The sequence below is a fragment of the Apium graveolens genome, chromosome 10, assembly GCF_009905375.1.
Source record: "Apium graveolens cultivar Ventura chromosome 10, ASM990537v1, whole genome shotgun sequence".
Classification (NCBI taxonomy): Eukaryota; Viridiplantae; Streptophyta; class Magnoliopsida; order Apiales; family Apiaceae; genus Apium; species Apium graveolens.
Genome location: NC_133656.1, coordinates 234220723 through 234242088, shown reverse-complemented (window position 1 = coordinate 234242088; position 21366 = coordinate 234220723). Strand labels below are relative to the sequence as shown.

General features: G+C 32.2%; 1 protein-coding gene across 1 annotated transcript; it reads left to right on the top strand.

The window, feature by feature from the left end:
- The first annotated feature begins 7465 nt into the window (after nucleotides 1–7465).
- On the top strand, nucleotides 7466–9010 carry LOC141689088 (E3 ubiquitin-protein ligase BRE1-like). The gene is made up of 3 exons (XM_074493263.1): nucleotides 7466–7552; nucleotides 7692–7840; nucleotides 8629–9010. Exons 1-3 carry the CDS (start codon nucleotides 7486–7488, stop codon nucleotides 8857–8859), a joined length of 447 nt encoding a protein of 148 aa, XP_074349364.1. The 5' UTR covers nucleotides 7466–7485; the 3' UTR covers nucleotides 8860–9010.
- Nucleotides 9011–21366: the final 12356 nt, after the last annotated feature.

Sequence of the window (21366 nt, the reverse complement as noted above, 5' to 3'; positions counted from 1 at the left end):
GGTGTAAAGAAATGTTTTTTTTCACATCGGTTCACAACCGTTGTGAAATGTGACCATAGACATCGGTTTCTTTGTTTTTTACATCAGTCCAGAATCGTTGCAAAACATCTTCACAATCTAGTATATATATAAAAAAATAGTGTTTGATGCTTTTTTATATAAGAATAATAAGAGGTTTTAAGCAGGTTTAACATGTCATACACAAGGGTTAAATTTACATTTACATCAGTAAATTAGAAAAAACGATGTATATTAGGCCTATTAACATCAGTTTTACAATGGAAACGATGTATAAGTTTGACCTAGACATCAGTTCTTAAAGCAAAACTGTTGTTATTACTGGTATACACATCAGTTTCTACCTGATGTAAAACACTCAATAAGACATTAGTACAAAACGATGTTATTGATTGTAATTGACATCGGTTAATTTGGTGCAAATGATGTCTGTAGTACATGTCAAATTAATATTTACATCGGTTTTTAACATCCAACTGATGTCAATATATCTACTAAACTAAACCAGAACACTGCATATATATAAAAACCAAAATCATACAAAACTTAAAATAACATCAACATCAACAAAATAACCAAGTCAAATTGTTATTTCTCCATTTCAAATAACTAGTCCATTACTAATCAACATCCACATGTTCGATAACCGACAAAATAAACCCCCACAAATGCATTCACAAAATATACCCCTTATATCATCCTAGTCCGACCAACTCCGATCAACACCAAACCAACAAAATATTCACAAGCATTTTCAATCAAAGGCAAACTCCCATAGACATGTATTCCTTATATCATCCACATCCCAAAATACCAACATTAATACAAACCAAAATATTTATCAAATAAAAAGTGCAGGTTCAAACTGGTCAAGTCAAAAGGCTAGTACTCGTAAGTCACTACACAAATTCCTGGACATGTTAAAGGGTCTCGAAACGAACTTCATCCAGTTCCTCCGCTGTGTACGTCTTCCGATTCTTGGTGGCCCACTGAACAGTACACAAAGCAGAAAGCACAAAATAAGTCAACTATGGTGGCTGAGTTTTGGAGTGCAGATTGTAACCAAATTACAGGTGCAAAAATATTACAACTTACCATAGTTATGAATTTCATGTCCTTGTCTTGAAAGATATCCTTCATATAGCGCATGACTACATAACCACATTCATGACCACCGGGTTGCTTAGATGATCCCTATATCCAAATAAAAAATTACTACGAGTGTAAATAATATCTAACTACATTTCTATATATAAAACTGAAAAGACCCTACTAAAGTGCGTAATTCTTACTATAAGATTTTTTATTTTGCCATTTTTGCAGACACGTCATGTCTGAGCATTATACAACCTTACTGCTCTGTTAAACAAAGTTAATAGCTAGTAGTGTCAACGGATGAAATATTGCTACTCAATAAAAACTCATAGATATGTATTTGCATAGAGAAAACTAAATACCGTATCAATGCATCTTCAAGTTCTGGGAAGCTTCTCGGATGAGACAATGGATTAAGAATGAATATTTCACTTTCCCAAATGATGATCAAAATCCAGTGATAACTGTTTTTATAATAAGAAAATCCAAGTTAAAAATTATAAAATATAAGAAAAATTAAAAAATAGGTATAGGCGTATATCTATTATTTATGCTTGACTTACTTCTCATTATGAGGCATGAAAAATAGGCGAGAAGGCCCTTCTTTCAACCTTCTAACGATATAAGCTTCAAAATCATCGTTTAATTTGTATGTGGCTCATGGATCGATAAAAGCATACAAATCCATTTAATTCGCCTTAAGAATCTCCGCATGCAAAACCCTACAAAAATATATAAATATTTTGTAATTACACACATACGAAAACTTCTTAACTTGTAATTCACAAAAAAGGAACTACAAACTTATGCCATATATGCTGAAATTACAGCCTGGCCAACCATGTTAAACTCTAACAACGCCATGTATGCTCTTCACTAAGTGACTGCATAAAAATATTAAAATAAAATACTAGTCACTTGTTGACTCATGGGCGGCTAAGTGAATTAAAATATATTAATTAAAATATATAATAAATTAATAAATAAAACGCATACCGCCCAATCAGAGGAGGTCCTCATTGCGACGAATCGCTTCCAAACATCTTTACCAACAAATGCATACTTCTTGGGGGGGTTTAGCAAGCTTCTTTTTCTGTCCAGCAAATCGCTTCACATAATCAGATGTTAAATTTGACTTGAACTGTCTCCACTTGGCCGCTGCCGACTTCAAAATTAACCCCTCACTTTCTGGCGCCACTTTAAAAGTTTCCTAAATGACAAACACAATTTATAGTTACAATTATTTATGAGAAGTGTCCATTTACTATGAAACAGGACAAAAATAATATTTATTTATACCTGGATATCACTCCATATCTTGTCTTTTAAATCGTCATCCACTTTCGGCCAACACGGAATATCAATAGGCACCATTGTCCTAGCACACATGCCTATATAGGACTGCAAGTTGTGTCTAGTATCTCCAACTGGAACTCCCAATCTATTGTACCTGATTTTTATTTTCTTTCCTTGAGCTTTCTTCATCAGCACCTTGTGCATAGCACAAACACCTCGCGCTGCACCCGGAACTCTTTTTTTGGATTCTGTACTAGTAGTTGGCTGTGGAACTTCAGACTCTGCCGGTGGGGGATCTGTACCTTGTGGAACTTCTTCCAATTGCTCCTGGGGCTTCTTATTCTCACTGTTGTTATTACCTTCATTGACTGGAGATTTTGGCTTCTTATGTTTATTCTTCTTGCTACCTTGTTTAACCGAGGAGATTTGCCCCTTTCCTGCTTCTTTGCCATCCTTTTATTTCACTAAAATTCCTGCAAATACATGTCAATACAATATATAACATTAGCTCTTCAAATCAATGAGTAAACAAGTGAACAATTAAGTAAAAAATCAATTAATGCATGACATGTAAGCATAATTTGAGTAAACAATGATGCAGTGCACAACATTGGTATGAGTAAACAATTAAGAATGTGATTATTATTAAATGTTCTAAAAATGGTAAACTAAAACTACAAGTTAAAACCAACTAGTAGAATTTCACATTAAAAATTTATTAATTAAGATACATTATATCATCTTTTAAGCCAAATCCCCTCAACACCCTCTCTCTAATTTCCAATACTAGGCTCATCCTCATCGATAGAAACATCAACTTCAGGGATTTCAGTACAGAATGGGGGATTTTCCAAATCGTGTCTCCTAGGTCATCGTCATTATACACCTCGTGATAGTCTGGAGTCATAGAGGTCAACACAACTCACCAGCTAGCATCTACCGGATCTTCGATATAAAAAACTTGATTCACTTGGTCAACCGACACGTATTTATCATTTTTGTGACCTTGACGACTTAGATCAACAAGTGTGAAACCAAGATCATCCACCTTGACGCCTCTATCGCTATCTGCCCATTTACACAAGAATAACGGGGCTTTAAAGGCATGGTAATCTAACTCCCATATTTCTTCAATAATTCCATAAAATGCCATATCATTCTCCACGAGATTCGGATCCTTGGCACTGGATACTTGGACAGTCTTAGCAACTACAAAAACACCACTATTTTGGACATGCATATATACACCTATATAGAATGCATTCACTAGGGCATGCATGTATTTTAATGTACTCGAGACCTAAATCAGAGAAGATTTTCTTGGCCATGTATGTGTTAGTTGGAAGTACATGATCACTAGGAAGTAAAGAGCCGACATAGGAGAGTAAATCAGAGCTGACATAGGAGAGTAAATCAGAGAAGGCGTTGTCGCTAATACCAAATCGTGCTTTCCAGTTATTTAATTTCAAGATTGAATCCAAATTAGTGCAATCACTACCCTCATACAATGGTTGTTCAGCATCTGCCAAAAACCTCTTGAATTCATACGACTCTTTATCGCAATCATCACCCAAATCATTAAATCCCGCTTCACAAACATTAGCTGCTTCTGATGCAGCTACATGCTCTTCCGATGAGAAAGAAGAAGACGGAATTGTGCTACCTATAGATGACCTAGTAGTAGCCTTAGCCCCGTGCCAAATCCAATCGACGTATCCCAAACTAAACCCTTTTCATAGAGATGACCTCTTATTACCTTGACACTGAATTTTCTGAAATTAGCGCAACGACAACATGGACAAGGTATTTTCTTAGGATCTTGACAATTTTCTTCGGCATATACCAGAAACTGTTCAACCCCAATTTCATACTCTGGTGAATCCCTATTTGCTTTTATCCACGACCTATCCATGTATCGTAAACAGGTACAACCTACGATTATCATTTTCATGATTAAAATAACATACATTATGTATATAAATTTACAATGCTACATAATCATAAATATACTTACAGTTATAATAATAAACATTATCTCGCATGTTATTCCATTTTCATAATCGTTAAGTTAAACAGTACTTGATGTTATACTAGCATATTACTATTATCTAATATTACTATAATTATACAATCCTAGTAACAACTAATATTACTATCATATTAGTACTTAGTATTACTAGTATTACTAATCATAACCGTCTACTCAAACCGCCTAATAACAGGGTTTAACAAAACTCAGAGCATAACAGGGGAATGCAGCAAAAATCAGGGCAAAAATCATAAGCGTCTACTCAACATAAAAACATAACATAAAAACAACAGAGAAAGAGATGAGTAAATTGTAAAAACATAACAGAGAAGCATACAAACACATAAAAACATACAAACATCAAACATACACATAAAAGTATATAGAAATGAGTAAAATATAAACATAAAAACATACAAATCTGAGAATCAAACACATAAATCAAAATATTACAGAGATATTTTAAATCAAAACACATAAATGAAAATATTACAGACCTATTAAACACATAAAAACATACAAAATATGAGCATAAATTAAACACATAAAAATATACAAAATATGCATAAATTAAACACATAAAACATTCAAAAAATGAGCATAAATTAAACACATAAAAATATACAAAATATGAGCGTAAAATAAACACATAAAAACATACCAAATATCATCATAAATCTGAAAAAAATACAAAATATGAAAGAAGACTTACAAATTAGGGCTCGATTCGTGTTACGGAGACTTGATTAGGGCTTGATTCGTGTTGTAGAGCTTGATTTAGGGTTGCATGTAGACCTATAGAACTTGATTCTGTGTTGTAGAGCTTGATTTAAGATTTAGGGTATGAAAGAGATGAGTGATGGGGGAGATGACTGTGAGTGAGAGAGACGAGAGAGATAAGCGGGAGAGAGAGGTGAGTGAGTGAGAGAGATGAGAGAGATGTCGGGGTGTGGGGTGAGAGGAGAGAAAAAAGAGAGGGAAACAAAAGAAAAAGAAAGGGGGGAAATATTTGGAAAAGGGGGGAATTATTTGGTTAAGTACAAATATTTCCCAGCCTTGTATTTTTTTAATTTTTTTAAATTGTTTCATAGACAATGGTTACTAAACGACCCAACGGTTACTAAACGACCGATGTTAATAAAAGACTTTCACAACGGTCGTTAAAAGACTGATGTGAAAGTTAGTTTTTAACATCAGTTAAAACACGACCGATGCGAAACATAAGTTTATATTTTCTGAAAAAATACTCTTAAGACAACGATTTTTTAAAACTCTGATGTAAAACCATGTCTTTAACATCAGTTTGAAAATAACCGATGTAAAACTTGTTTTTTACATCGGTTATTTTTTCGACTGATGTTAAAAGGGTGATGTCTATGGACCCTTTTTTAGTAGTGAATTGAAGTTGTAGGATGTTATTGGGGTTAAGAGATAGCTCTGTAATTGAAGTTGTAGGATGTTATTGGGGTGAAGAGAGTTGGCATGGGGGTGCCAAATTGGGGTGATAAAGTTGACATCCCAAAAAGTAGGATGTCAACTTTATTTGTGATCCAAATGTTGCATAAAATATTATATCTCTATTATGCTTATATTTTTTAATCCTTCTTTTAAATTATTGAAATTGACATTTTGAGGTGCCTACTATTGTAGTGTTTTATGAAAGAAGAGGGTAAAAATAATGTGGAATGAAGTAAAGATAAAATATAATATTTTTTATTATTTGGTAAATTTGGTACCACTTAAAAGACAAAAGTAGTTGGGTGCCTCAACTTTGAAATGAATTAGTTGGCACCATGCATGACTTGTTTTTCTACTTTGTCTTTATTATAGATTTGTAGACGGTGGTTGGTGGTAATTGGTTATAATAATTTTAAAATGATGAAATTATTATGATATTTAATTTGTTTTTGTAAGTAAGCACTCCATATGTTTTTTAAACTTTAAATTTTTTATTTAAAATTAAAAAAAAAATCATACAAAAGACATTAATTGTTTTTAACATTTTCAGTATAATAATTTAAGTTAAAATTTTTACAAATAAGAATACGCAAGGTACCACATCTTTTTATTTAATGAGAACAAATTCAGTATTTAATGAGAACTTGTTTTGAACCACGTTTCAAAACCATGTACTATTTCATATTTTAAATATTTAATTTTTTCACAAAAGACAAAAAATCTTAGATTTGTTTTCATGCGTTACAAAAATTAACTTAAAATTAAAGATAAGTATGTTGACATTTTGAAACTTAGAAATATCCGCCTATGGTGTATATATATCCACCCAATCCCACAATCACTTTTCACCGATCATATCATTGTGAGTATACATAACTGTTCTTCTGTGAACTTGATATTACTATTTTTAAGGTATATAGGAATAAACAGAATGTTGATGAAATTTAGTGATATTCTCAATTTAATCAAATGATTTTTTTGGTTCAAATGTATAATCTCTTATTCATTTGCTGCATTAGTTTATTAAAATAATTATCTTATAAAACTTTTGTGATTATGATACATATTGAAATCTTGAGATCTTTTCTTTCAAGGAATTCATATATATATATGGGAGAGGAATTTTTAACCGATCATGATAAACAAATTGTAATATAATTAGTTTTGAATTTTCATTATCAATCTTTTTTGTTTGTTACATGATTGGTAGAATTAGCGATGATTTGAAACAAACCATCCATAGTGACAGTTTTAGATAAAAGCAAGTTAATTTAGAGGAAATTTTTTAACTTTTACTTTATAAAATATAACAGCAGTGTTTGGCCATAAAATTGTAATTAGTTGTATTTTTGCACAATCTTACTTTTGCAAATTACTTTCTTATAGCATCTTTTTCTAAAAAGTCAATGAAAAATAATTTTACAAAAATCATTTTTAAGAAAGGGCCCATTTTTTGGCTGTATTTAGAGGTCATAAGCATTTGCTTGTAATTATTATATATGTTTTTACCACTTTTAAATTGGCAAAAATAATTTTGAATTCTTTTGTTATGACCATTATTGGTCATTGCTTTGTAGTAGTAGAAGAACATGGATCCTTCGGCTGCTATCAACTCCTCAGCAAGCAACCCAGCTTTTCATCAGACAGATCTTTCAGGTATAATTTTATTAACATTCTCCGGATATGTGGTAGATAATTACATAAATTCAATTTAATTAATTTTGCTTTGTAAAAATAATAAAATTATATATTTTTTTATTTAAAAATTTATTTATATTAACATTTTATTTTTCAGGGCTACCTAGGTCAGGTGCAAGCCAACAAGCATTTCCTAGAGTTTTATATAAAGCTCTACCTTTGATACCCCTTTCAATCCTGCTGCAAGTACTTCGTCCCCTTTTTGCACCTTTAAGTATCAATCTGGACAGGCTATTATTGTTGGAGGTGTGAATCTTACCTTTTTGTCTTTCCTCTCATATTTTATTTAGTGATTGATATGTAACTTTGTGTTTTATAATTGGTTGAATAGTACGTACACATAAACTAATAATATAAATAGACAATTATTATTTCTTTTCTCATTAATTATAAACGCATATCAATCAAACTTTTGACCTGCATATCTCAACCAACCACTGCACCAACTATTTATATATTCTGTACAATCATTTATTTATTTAGGAGTATGGTGGTTAGACAGTAATATTACTCAAAATTTATATACTAGTTGTTGATCTTATCATTTATTTTCATTTCTAAAGTATAAATGAATTTATTATTCTTTAAATGTAATTGACTTTTGCAATAAATGCAAGAATGCCAAATTTTGTCATTTGCTAGTTATCTCTAATTTTATTTTTTAAACCAACATTAGCCTATATTAAGAAATATTAAACTCATCCAAGTTTTAAACTAGAGTATCTAATATATTGTGGTGAATTAAATCTGCAGACACTAGCCATGTAATCTTGATGTATCAACTATACATGTTGGTTTGGTTTGGTTCGTTTAAATAAGCTTACTAATAATTTATCTGTAAAACTATATTTGAAAATAGGAGTTTGATACTACTTATAATAATTTATAGAACCTCACTATATCAGTTATTATTGTGAAGTCCTAATAATCAATTGTGAAGTATGAAGATCGGTATATATCTAAAAATGAGCTAATTGATTTTATTTTTATGGCTAATTCATTTAAGTATACTAATAATAGAAGTACTATTTCAGCAAAAAATGGATGGTCAAGAGGTTGAAGCTGCAGTTGAAGCTGAAGTTGCTGATGAGCCTGCAATTAAGTGTCCGATCTGCCTGGGCGCTTATGTTCGGCCCACAGCTATCAAGGTGTGCGGCCATGTTTTCTGTGGCGCCTGCTTAGCCGAATCAATGGAAAATTTTAAGAAATGCCCGACCTGCAACACCAAGGCTACGAAGAAGCAACTGCTCAAGATCTATCTTTAATATAATGTTTTATTCTGATTTGTTTGAATCTATCGGTATTTTGGTTTTGCTTCTTGGAACTATTATTAAATAATTGGTATTTAAGTCGTTATTATTTGAACATGTGGGTTTTCTGATGATTTTTATTAATAGTAATTTGTGTTTGTGTTTGTCATAATTTCTGTTATTCAATGGCTTGCTCATATGTGTTTGGTATTGTTTGAATCCATAGCTATAGAACCTGAACTTTCAAATTTGATCTATACTCTTCCCTGGATTTTAGTGTAACTTTTTTTTGCTAAATATTTGTAAGTATAAGTTCATAATAAACAATAAACAGTTTCTTGATTCACGATGGTTTCAACAAATTCAAATATCAAATTGGCTTTCTGATCAAGATAAATATGCACAACATGACGAAAAATGAAAGTTATTCACCTAATTTAATATTTTGATTATTAATACTTTCTATGTTCATTTTATTTCACCTAGTTACACTACTAGAAATACTACATACAATCCCATCAATTTCTCAAGAAATCTCTATCAATGAAGTCATTGTCATGGGGTCTATTTTTTCACGGACATCTCTTCATGTCCAAATGACCTCTAACACTCCTTAAGTCGAACATAATTGCTCAATGTTAGGTATTTAACTATTCCAAAAGTTTAAGGTATTAGGAAACAAAATTAGAATCATATATATACACTAGATTTTAACTCGAGACCGTTCTCTAAACTCTTATGTCAAGTAGTTAAACAACTCTTCCAAATGTTAAGGTGTTAGGAATAGTGCTTATCGATTATATAAATACTATATTTTAACACTCCATTGGATCATTTCAACTTTGTTCCCTTTAAATTTTAAGTGAATTATACCTCATATGTAGACTATACTAATCTATACTCCAACAGAGAGTTGATGTGCCTCTTACAATACACCTATATGTAATTTTGAATAATTAAATGGTTTCTATATATTAGCATAAAGTTTCTGGTTATTTCATCTTTCATTTAAATTTCATTTAAATTATTGAAATTGATATTTTGGGATACCAACTATTGAAATGTTGTATGAAAGAAGAAAGTAAAAATGATGTGAAATGAAGAAAAGATAAACTATAATATTTTTGATTAGTTGGAAAATTTGGTAACACCTAAAAGACAAAAGTAGTTGGGTGCCTTGAATTAGTTGGCACCATGGCTTGTTTTTCTACTTTGTCTTTATTAGAGCATTCTCATCCCACTCCCCGTACATCCCTTATCCCCATATTTTAAGGAAATCTTGAAATTTAGTACAAAGATAAGCTTACATCCGGTTTCTATTTCAAAATAAATTTTAGGGACAACTAATTGAGTCCCCAAATATAGGGACTTACTTTTGATTCCCCGTCCTATATTTTAAACACTTTTATTATGTAAGGAAGGAGTGAGATATATTAAAATATTAGTTAGTGGTTGAAGTTGTGAAAAAAGGTTAGAGAAAGAGTTAATAAAATAAGTATAGAGATAGAGATGAGGATTGGGATGTAAGAAATTTTTGAAAAGTAAATAAAATTTGAATTTTTTTTAGGGAATTACTATTTATAGTAAATTTTTGAGGATGGGTATGGAGATTCCATTGTGAATGCTCTTATCGATTTGTAGACGGTGGTTGGTGGTAATTAGTTATAATAAATTTTAGATATTTGTAGGCGGTGGTTAGTGGTAATAGATTTGTATGTAATGCCAATAAAAGCTAAAGCAATCTAAGAGTATCTCCAAATAGACAAGAGTGGTGTAAGGCATGACATGACTTGACTAGGGGATGGCAATTTGTACCGAACCGATGAATACCCGATCCATACCGATCCGGTCGGGTTTTACCGAACCCGAATATTTCGAGTTTGGATTCGGGTTCGGATTCGGGTTCGGGTTTGATTTCTAAACCCGAATCATTTCCGGGTCGGGTTTGGGTTTAAGGCATACCGTTCCGAACCCGAAAACCCAAAACCCATTCCGTTCTGACCCGAACCCGATCTGAAACCCGTGTTAATATGTAAATAATATTTTAAATTTTATAACTAATAATATAATATATAATATAATATATTACTAATATTAGTACTAAAAAATTATACTTTTTACAAACTATTGCATTAAAGTCGTTGAAATATATTTTTAGCAAGCATGTTTAATACAAGTATACTAAAGGTCAAGATTGTTGCATTATTTTACTAACAATTTTATTCACAGAGGTATAATCCATTTTCTTCTCTGAACCCTCCAATTCAACCCCAAAAATTTCAATATCGTCATATTTATAAGCACTTTGCTCAAATTAGATCATAATAATTTTTCACCAGAGTTTGTGCAAATTAAAGTGCAATTTGATAGTGATCTACAAATCCGAATCTGAACCGAACCCAAACCGAACCCGATGGGTTCGGGTTCGGGTTTAGTGGTTTGATTTTTCTGGGTTCGGGTTTGGCAAAAATAATCGTGTTCGGGTTTGGTTTTTGCTAAACCCGTTTCGACCGACCCGATTGCCATCCCTAGACTTGACATCTTTGATTGCACTCTCATTCATTGAAGTTGTAGGATGTTATTGGGGTGAAATTAGTTGGCATGAGGTGCTAACTTGGGATGATACAAGTTGGCATTCCGTGTCAACTTCACTTGTAATCCAAATGTTGCATAAAATATTATATTTCAATTATACTTATTATACTTATATATTTCATCTTTTTTTTTTAAATTATTGAAATTGACATTTTGGGGTGCCAACTATTAAAGTGTTTTAAGAAATAAGAGCGTAAAAATGATGTGAAATGAAGAAAAGATAAAATATAGTATTTTTTATTAGTTGACAAATTTGTTCCCTTGGAATTCTAAATTGAATTATACCTCAAATGTTGAATATACTAATCTCTACTCCCACCAAGAGTTGGTGTGCTTTTTGCAAATTTCAATATAATTATACGTAGTTTTGAAAAATTAAGTGGTTTCCATAAATGAGCATAAAGTTTCGGGTCATGCAAAATGATCAGGGTAAGATATTTTTGGTGATTTAATGCTAGTTTTAAGATGAGCATCCTAAACAATAATCCATGATTCCTAATCTGCAAAGTGGAATCAAATGGAGGATGCCCTCTATAAAAGTAAAAAAATATTTAAAGAATTAAAATAGAAGTAGTTGCTCTAGATTTAGATTGATAGTACTTGTTCATCTTTATTACATAGCCACCAATATAAAAATTAACATTGTAACTGTGTAGATAAAGACTATCGACACATTTAGTAAATTAAGATCTCGAACCTCAACTCACAAAACTAAGAATTGAGTTAATATAGAAAACTCTTCATGTTGCAAAAGATTTGTCTGGTGAAGAAGCATACTCAACCAAAGATTGCATTAGACATATATTGAGCTATATGACACTGTCCAGAACTTCAAAATTGTACCTAATGCCAATAGAAGTTAAGGAAATCTAAGAGCATCTCCAATCGACAGTGCCAAAACTGATGTCAACGCAATATGGCAAGACGTGACTTTGCATCCTTGTTAGCTCTGTAATCACTACTAGAAAAAGGGCATTAGACATGGGTTCTGGACTGATGTCTATTTCATCAGAAACCGATGTCTTCGTGGGTGTAAAGAAATATTTTTTTTTTCACATCGGTTCACAACCGTTGTGAAATGTGACCATAGACATCGGTTTCTTTGTTTTTTACATCAGTCCAGAATCGTTGCAAAACATCTTCATAATCTAGTATATATAAAAAATAGTGTTTGATGCTTTTTTATATAAGAATAATAAGAGGTTTTAAGCAGGTTTAACATGTCATACACAAGGGTTAAATTTACATTTACATCAGTAAATTAGAAAAAAACGATGTATATTAGGTCTATTAACATCAGTTTTACAATGGAAACGATGTATAAGTTTGACCTAGACATCAGTTCTTAAAGCAAAACTGTTGTTATTACTGGTATACACATCCGTTTCTACCTGATGTAAAACAGTCAATAAGACATTAGTACAAAATGATGTTATTGATTGTAATTGACATCGGTTAATTTGGTGCAAATGATGTCTGTAGTACATGTCAAATTAATATTTATATCGGTTTTTAACATCCAACTGATGTCAATATATCTACTAAACTAAACCAGAACACTACATATATATAAAAACCAAAATCATACAAAACTTAAAATAACATCAACAAAATAACCAAGTCAAAATGTTATTTCTCCATTTCCAATAACTAGTCCATTACCAATCAACATCCACATGTTCGATAACCGACAAAATAAACCCCCATAAATGCATTCACAAAATATACCCCTTATATCATCCTAGTCCGACCAACTCCGATCAACACCAAACCAACAAAATATTCACAAGCATTTTCAATCAAAGGCAAACTCCCATAGACATGTATCCCTTATATCATCCACATCCCAAAATACCAACATTAATACAAACCAAAATATTTACCAAATAAAAAGTGCAGGTTCAAACTGGTCAAGTCAAAAGGCTAGTACTCGTAAGTCACTACACAAATTCCCGGACATGTTAAAGGGTCTCAAAACGAACTTCATCCAGTTCCTCCGCTGTGTACGTCTTCCGATTCTTGGTGGCCCACTGAACAATAAACAAAGCAGAAAGCACAAAATAAATTAACTATGGTGGCTGAGTCTTGGAGTGCAGATTGTAACCAAATTACAGGCGCAAAAATATTACAACTTACCCTAGTTATGAATTTCATGTCCTTGTCTTGAAAGATATCCTTCATGTAGTGCATGACTACATAACCACATTCATGACCACCGGGTTGCTTAGGTGATCCCTATATCCAAATAAAAAATTACTACGAGTGCAAATAATATCTGACTACATTTCTATATATAAAATTGAAAAGACCCTACTAAAGTGCGTAATTCTTACTATAAGATTTTTTATTTTGCCATTTTTGCACACACGTCATGTCTGAGCATTGTACAACCTTACTGCTCTGTTAAACAAAGTTAATAGCTAGTAGTGTCAACGGATGAAATATTGCTACTCAATAAAAACTCATAGATATGTATTTGTATAGGGAAAATTAAATACCGTATCAATGCATCTTCAAGTTCTGGGAAGCTTCTCGGATGAGACAATGGATTAAGAATGAATATTTCACTTTCCCAAATGATGATCAAAATCCAGTGATAACTGTTTTTATAATAAGAAAATCCAAGTTAAAAATTATAAAAATACAAGAAAAATTAAAAAACAGGTATAGGCATATATCTATTATTTATGCTTGACTTACTTCTCATTATGGGGCATGAAAAATAAGCGAGAAGACCCTTCTTTCAACCTTCTAACGATATAAGCTTCAAAATCATCGTTTAATTTGCATGTGGCTCATGAATCGATAAAAGCATACAAATCCATTTGATTCGCCTTAAGAATCTCCGCATGCAAAACCCTACAAAATATATAAATATTTTGTAATTACACACATACGAAAACTTCTTAACTTGTAATTCACAAAAAAGGGACTACAAACTTACGCCATGTATGCTGAAATTACAGCCTGACCAACTATGCCAAACTCTAACAACGCTATGTATGTTCTTCACTAAGTGACTGCATAAAAATATTAAAATAAAATACTAGTCATTTGTTGACTCATGGGCGGCTAAGTTATTAAAATATATTAATTAAAATATATAGTAAATTAATAAATAAAACACATACCGCCCAATCAGAGGAGGTCCTCATTGCGACGAATCGCTTCCAAGCATCTTTACCAACAAATTTCTTGGGGGGTTTAGCAAGCTTCTTTTTCTGTCCAGCAAATGGCTTCACATAATCAGATGTTAAATTTGACTTGAACTGTCTCCACTTGGCCGCTGCCGACTTCAAAATTAACCCCTCACTTTCCGGCGCCACTTTAAAAGTTTCCTAAATGACAAACACAATTTATAGTTACAATTATTTATGAGAAGTGTCCATTTACTATGAAACTGGACAAAAACAATATTTATTTAAACCTGAATATCACTCCATATCTTGGCTTTTAAATCGACGTCCACTTTCGGCCAAGACGGAATATCAATAGGCACCATTGTCCTAGCACACATGCCTATATAGGACTGCAAGTTGTCTCTAGTATCTCCAACTGGAACTCCCAATCTATTGTACCTGATTTTTATTTTCTTTCCTTGAGCTTTCATCATCAGCACCTTATGCATAGCACAAACAACTCGCGCTGCACCCGAAACTCTTTTTTTGGGTTCTGTACAAGTAGTTGGCTGTGGAACTTCAGACTCTGCCAGTGGGGGGTCTGTACCTTGTGGAACTTCTTCCAATTGCTCCTGGGGCTTCTTATTCTCACTGTTGTTATTACCTTCATTGACTGGAGATTTTGGCTTCTTATGTTTATTCTTCTTCCTACCTTGTTTAACCGGAGATTTGCCTTTTTCCTGCTTCTTTGTCATCCTTTTATTTCACTAAAATTCCTGCAAATACATGTCAATACAATATATAACATTAGCTCTTCAAATCAATGAGTAAACAAGTGAACAATTAAGTAAAAAATTAACTAATGCATGACATGTAAGCATAATTTGAGTAAACAATGATGCAGTGCACAACATTGGTATGAGTAAACAATTAAGCATGTGATTATTATTAAGGGGTTGTTTGGTTCGTTTGGTGGTATCAGGTTTAAAATCAGGAATCGGGTTAAACGGGTACGGGTTTGGAACTTGATACTTGATATTACCTGTTTGGTTCAAAATAGGATGAGAATATATCTAGTTGAAAAACTAATTGGAATCAAGAATCAAAAGACATTTAATTATTATTTTTTACTAATTAATTATTTTAATATTAAAATCTAAAATTATACACGATCACTTGACTTAATCATAATTAGTAAGGCTAACAATATATTTTTTTTGAAAAATACCTAAGGCTAAAGATATTTTTACAAATATACTATAATTTTTAATTTTTTTTTGCAAATATACTTTTTTATATTAAAAATGCTATTTTCCAATTTTTTTACGAGAATACTGTTTAATGCAACTTGATTCAATTAGATGCAACTTTCGACGAATTTATGCCACTCCATGTAACCTCAAATGCAAAAATAAAATAAAATTTGATTCAACTAATTGTATGTCTGCTTGATTTTGGTTGTATCTATATTTTTGCAAAAAAAAATTAGAAGATAGTAAAATAGCAAAAAGAAATAAATAAAAAAAAGCTAGTATTTTTTATAATTTTTCTTATTAAAATATGAGTTTATAAATATTTTTACGTAGTATTTAAGAAAATAAAATATACATTCACATTTTTTATTCATCAATATTAAAACTAGAGCTAAAAAAAGAATTATACTTTAGTTAAAAAGAAAGACTAGAGAAAATAATGAAAATGATACCCCAAGAGTTTGATTTAGCTCATATCCACCTCTTCACATGGGTTTCTAAACCCCATACCTCATGGGTTTCAGGAATGGGTTTTAAAACAATTTTTTTTTTAACCAAACATGGTATGGGTTTTATCAATTCCAACCACATACCTCATACCCAGATTTGTTGAACCAAACACCCTGTAAATGTTATAAAATGGTAAACTAAAACTGCAAGTTAAAACCAACTAGTAGAATTTCACATTAAATATTTATAAATTAAGACACATTATATCATCTTTTAAGTCAAATCCCCTCAACACCCTCTCTCTAATTTCCAATACTAGGCTCATCCTCATCGATAGAAACATCGACTTCAGGGATTTCAGTACAGAATGGGGGATTTTCCAAATCGTGTCTCCTAGGTCATCGTCATTATACACCTCGTGATAGTCTCGAGTCATGGAGGTCAACACAACTCACCAGCTAGCATCTACCGGATCTTCGATATAGAAAACTTGATTCACTTGGTCAACCGACACGTATTTATCATTTTTGTGACCTTGACGACTTAGATCAACAAGTGTGAAACCAAGATCATCCACCTTGACGCCTCTATCGCTATCTTTCCATTGACACAAAAATAACGGGGCTTTAAAGGTATGGTAATCTAACTCCTATATTTCTTCAATAATTCCATAAAATGCCATATCATTCTCCACGAGATTCGGATCCTTGGCACTGGATACTTGGACAGTCTTAGCAACTACAAAAACACCACTATTTTGGACATGCATATATACACATATATAGAATGCATTCACTAGGGCATGCATGTATTTTAATGTACTCGAGACCTAAATCAGAGAGGATTTTCTTGGCCATGTATGTGTTAGTTGGAAGTACATGATCACTAGAAAGTAAAGAGCCGACATAGGAGAGTAAATCAGAGCTGACATAGGAGAGTAAATCAGAGAAGGCGTTGTCGCTAATACCAAATCGTGCTTTCCAGTTATTTAATTTCAAGATTGAATCCAAATTAGTACAATCACTACCCTCATACAATGGTTGTTCAGCATCTGCCAAAAACCTCTTGAATTCATACGACTCTTTATCGCAATCATCACCCAAATCATTAAATCCCGCTTCACAAACATTAGCTGCTTCTGATGCAGCTACATGCTCTTCCGATGAGAAAGAAGAAGACGGAATTGTGCTACCTATAGATGACCTAGTAGTAGCCTTAGCCCCGTGCCAAATCCAATCGACGTATCCCAAACTAAACCCTTTTCATAGAGATGACCTCTTATTACCTTGACACTGAATTTTCTGAAATTAGCGCAACGACAACATGGACAAGGTATTTTCTTAGGATCTTGACAATTTTCTTCGGCATATACCAGAAACTGTTCAACCCCAATTTCATACTCTGGTGAATCCCTATTTGCTTTTATCCACGACCTATCCATGTATCGTAAACAGGTACAACCTACGATTATCATTTTCATGATTAAAATAACATACATTATGTATATAAATTTACAATGCTACATAATCATAAATATACTTACAGTTATAATAATAAACATTATCTCGCATGTTATTCCATTTTCATAATCGTTAAGTTAAACAGTACTTGATGTTATACTAGCATATTACTATTATCTAATATTACTATAATTATACAATCCTAGTAACAACTAATATTACTATCATATTAGTACTTAGTATTACTAGTATTACTAATCATAACCGTCTACTCAAACCGCCTAATGACAGGGTATAACAAAACTCAGAGCATAACAGGGGAATGCAGCAAAAATCAGGGCAAAAATCATAAGCGTCTACTCAACATAAAAACATAACATAAAAATAACAGAGAAACAGAGATGAGTAAATTGTAAAAACATAACAGAGAAGCATACAAACACATAAAAACATACAAACATCAAACATACACATAAAAGTATATAGAAATGAGTAAAATATAAACATAAAAACATACAAATCTGAGAATCAAACACATAAATCAAAATATTACAGAGATATTTTAAATCAAAACACATAAATGAAAATATTACAGACCTATTAAACACATAAAAACATACAAAATATGAGCATAAATTAAACACATAAAAATATACAAAATATGCATAAATTAAACACATAAAACATTCAAAAAATGAGCATAAATTAAACACATAAAAATATACAAAATATGAGCGTAAAGTAAACACATAAAAACATACCAAATATCAGCATAAATCTGAAAAAAAATACAAAATATGAAAGAAGACTTACAAATTAGGGCTCGATTCGTGTTACGGAGACTTGATTAGGGCTTGATTCGTGTTGTAGAGCTTGATTTAGGGTTGCATGTAGACCTATAGAACTTGATTCTGTGTTGTAGAGCTTGATTTAAGATTTAGGGTATGAAAGAGATGAGTGATGGGAGAGATGACTGTGAGTGAGAGAGACGAGAGAGATAAGCGGGAGAGAGAGGTGAGTGAGTGAGAGAGATGAGAGAGATGTCGGGGTGTGGGGTGAGAGGAGAGAAAAAAGAGAGGGAAACAAAAGAAAAAGAAAGGGGGGAAATATTTGGAAAAGGGGGGAATTATTTGGTTAAGTACAAATATTTCCCAGCCTTGTATTTTTTTAATTTTTTTAAATTGTTTCATAGACAATGGTTACTAAACGACCCAACGGTTACTAAACGACCGATGTTAATAAAAGACTTTCACAACGGTCGTTAAAAGACTGATGTGAAAGTTAGTTTTTAATATCAGTTAAAACACGACCGATGCGAAACATAAGTTTATATTTTCTGAAAAAATACTCTTAAGACAACGATTTTTTAAAACTCTGATGTAAAACCATGTCTTTAACATCAGTTTGAAAATAACCGATGTAAAACTTGTTTTTTACATCGGTTATTTTTCCGACTGATGTTAAAAGGGTGATGTCTATTGACCCTTTTTTAGTAGTGAATTGAAGTTGTAGGATGTTATTGGGGTTAAGAGATAGCTCTGTAATTGAAGTTGGCATGGGGGTGCCAAATTGGGGTGATAAAGTTGACATCCCAAAAAGTAGGATGTCAACTTTATTTGTGATCCAAATGTTGCATAAAATATTATATCTCTATTATGCTTATATTTTTTAATCTTTCTTTTAAATTATTGAAATTGACATTTTGAGGTGCCTACTATTGTAGTGTTTTATGAAAGAAGAGGGTAAAAATAATGTGGAATGAAGTAAAGATAAAATATAATATTTTTTATTATTTGGTAAATTTGGTACCACTTAAAAGACAAAAGTAGTTGGGTGCCTCAACTTTGAAATGAATTAGTTGGCACCATGCATGGCTTGTTTTTCTACTTTGTCTTTATTATAGATTTGTAGACGGTGGTTGGTGGTAATTGGTTATAATAATTTTAAAATGATGAAATTATTATGATATTTAATTTGTTTTTGTAAGTAAGCACTCCATATGTTTTTTAAACTTTAAATTTTTTATTTAAAATTAAAAAAAAAATCATACAAAAGACATTAATTGTTTTTAACATTTTCAGTATAATATTTTAAGTTAAAATTTTAACAAATAAGAATACGCAAGGTACCACATCTTTTTATTTAATGAGAACAAATTCAGTATTTAATGAGAACTTGTTTTGAACCACGTTTCAAAACCATGTACTATTTCATATTTTAAATATTTAATTTTTTCACAAAAGACAAAAAATCTTAGATTTGTTTTCATGCGTTACAAAAATTAACTTAAAATTAAAGATAAGTATGTTGACATTTTGAAACTTAGAAATATCCGCCTATGGTGTATATATATCCACCCAATCCCACAATCACTTTTCACCGATCATATCATTGTGAGTATACATAACTGTTCTTCTGTGAACTTGATATTACTATTTTTAAGGTATATAGGAATAAACAGAATGTTGATGAAATTTAGTGATATTCTCAATTTAATCAAATGATTTTTTTGGTTCAAATGTATAATCTCTTATTCATTTGCTGCATTAGTTTATTAAAATAATTATCTTATAAAACTTTTGTGATCATGATACATATTGAAATCTTGAGATCTTTTCTTTCAAGGAATTCATATATATTGTTATGGTGGCACCTACGGCTGCTCCAATAGCCTAGAAATAAGAAGGAAAATAGAAGAAAGCAGAAAAGAGAGTTTTGGGGCAATTTTCTCATATATCATTCTCAAAGCAAAATACACAATATATAGAAGAACTTCTACTGATCCTAAGTACTAGGAAACTAGTGGAAACGTGGGTATGCCCATAATTTCCTTTATTTTAGCAACAACCAAGACTACTTCAACCTAAGACTACTTCAACCTATTCAGACCACAACTAATAAATAAAATTCAAACTTCTTATTTGTAGCATGAACTCAAACTTTGCCACCCACGAAACCATAAATTAGGACACCTAACAATCCACCCCACTGGAAGACACCTTGTCCGCAAGGTGAAACTGTGGAAAAGTGCGAGTAAATCGCCATTTGTTTTCCCAGGTAGCGTCCTCAGGAGTCTGTCCCTCCCATTGCACTAGGATCTCCGTCTTAGGTCGATACTTCCCCTTTTGCACAACCCTTTCCTCCAATATATGTGCTGGCTGAAGTCCTAGCCCTGTCCGAATAGGCTCGCTAATAGGCAACGGAAACGGTGCTGGTTCAGGACCTTCATGCTTCCGTAAAAGACTCACGTGAAAAACGTCATGAACTAAAGAACCATGAGGTAACTCCAGCCGGTACGCCACAGAACCCAACTTAGCCAGGATTTTGTAGGGACCAAAAAACCTGGGGCTTAACTTGGCCGAAGAACGTGTAACCACACTTGTCTGTTTGTACGGCTGCAACTTAACATAAACATAGTCTCCTATCTCAAATGCTAGCTCCCTTCGGTGATGATCAGCGAACTGTTTCATGCGGTTCTGGGCGTCCAAAAGATTAGTACGGAGAGTCTTCAACAACAATTCCCTGTCGTGGAGATAATCATCAACAGCTTGCACCTGAGTTGTACCCTGAATATACGGCAAAAGCCTGGGAGGTAAACGACCATATACCACCTGAAAAGGAGTGAGCTTAGTGGACGTATGGGTT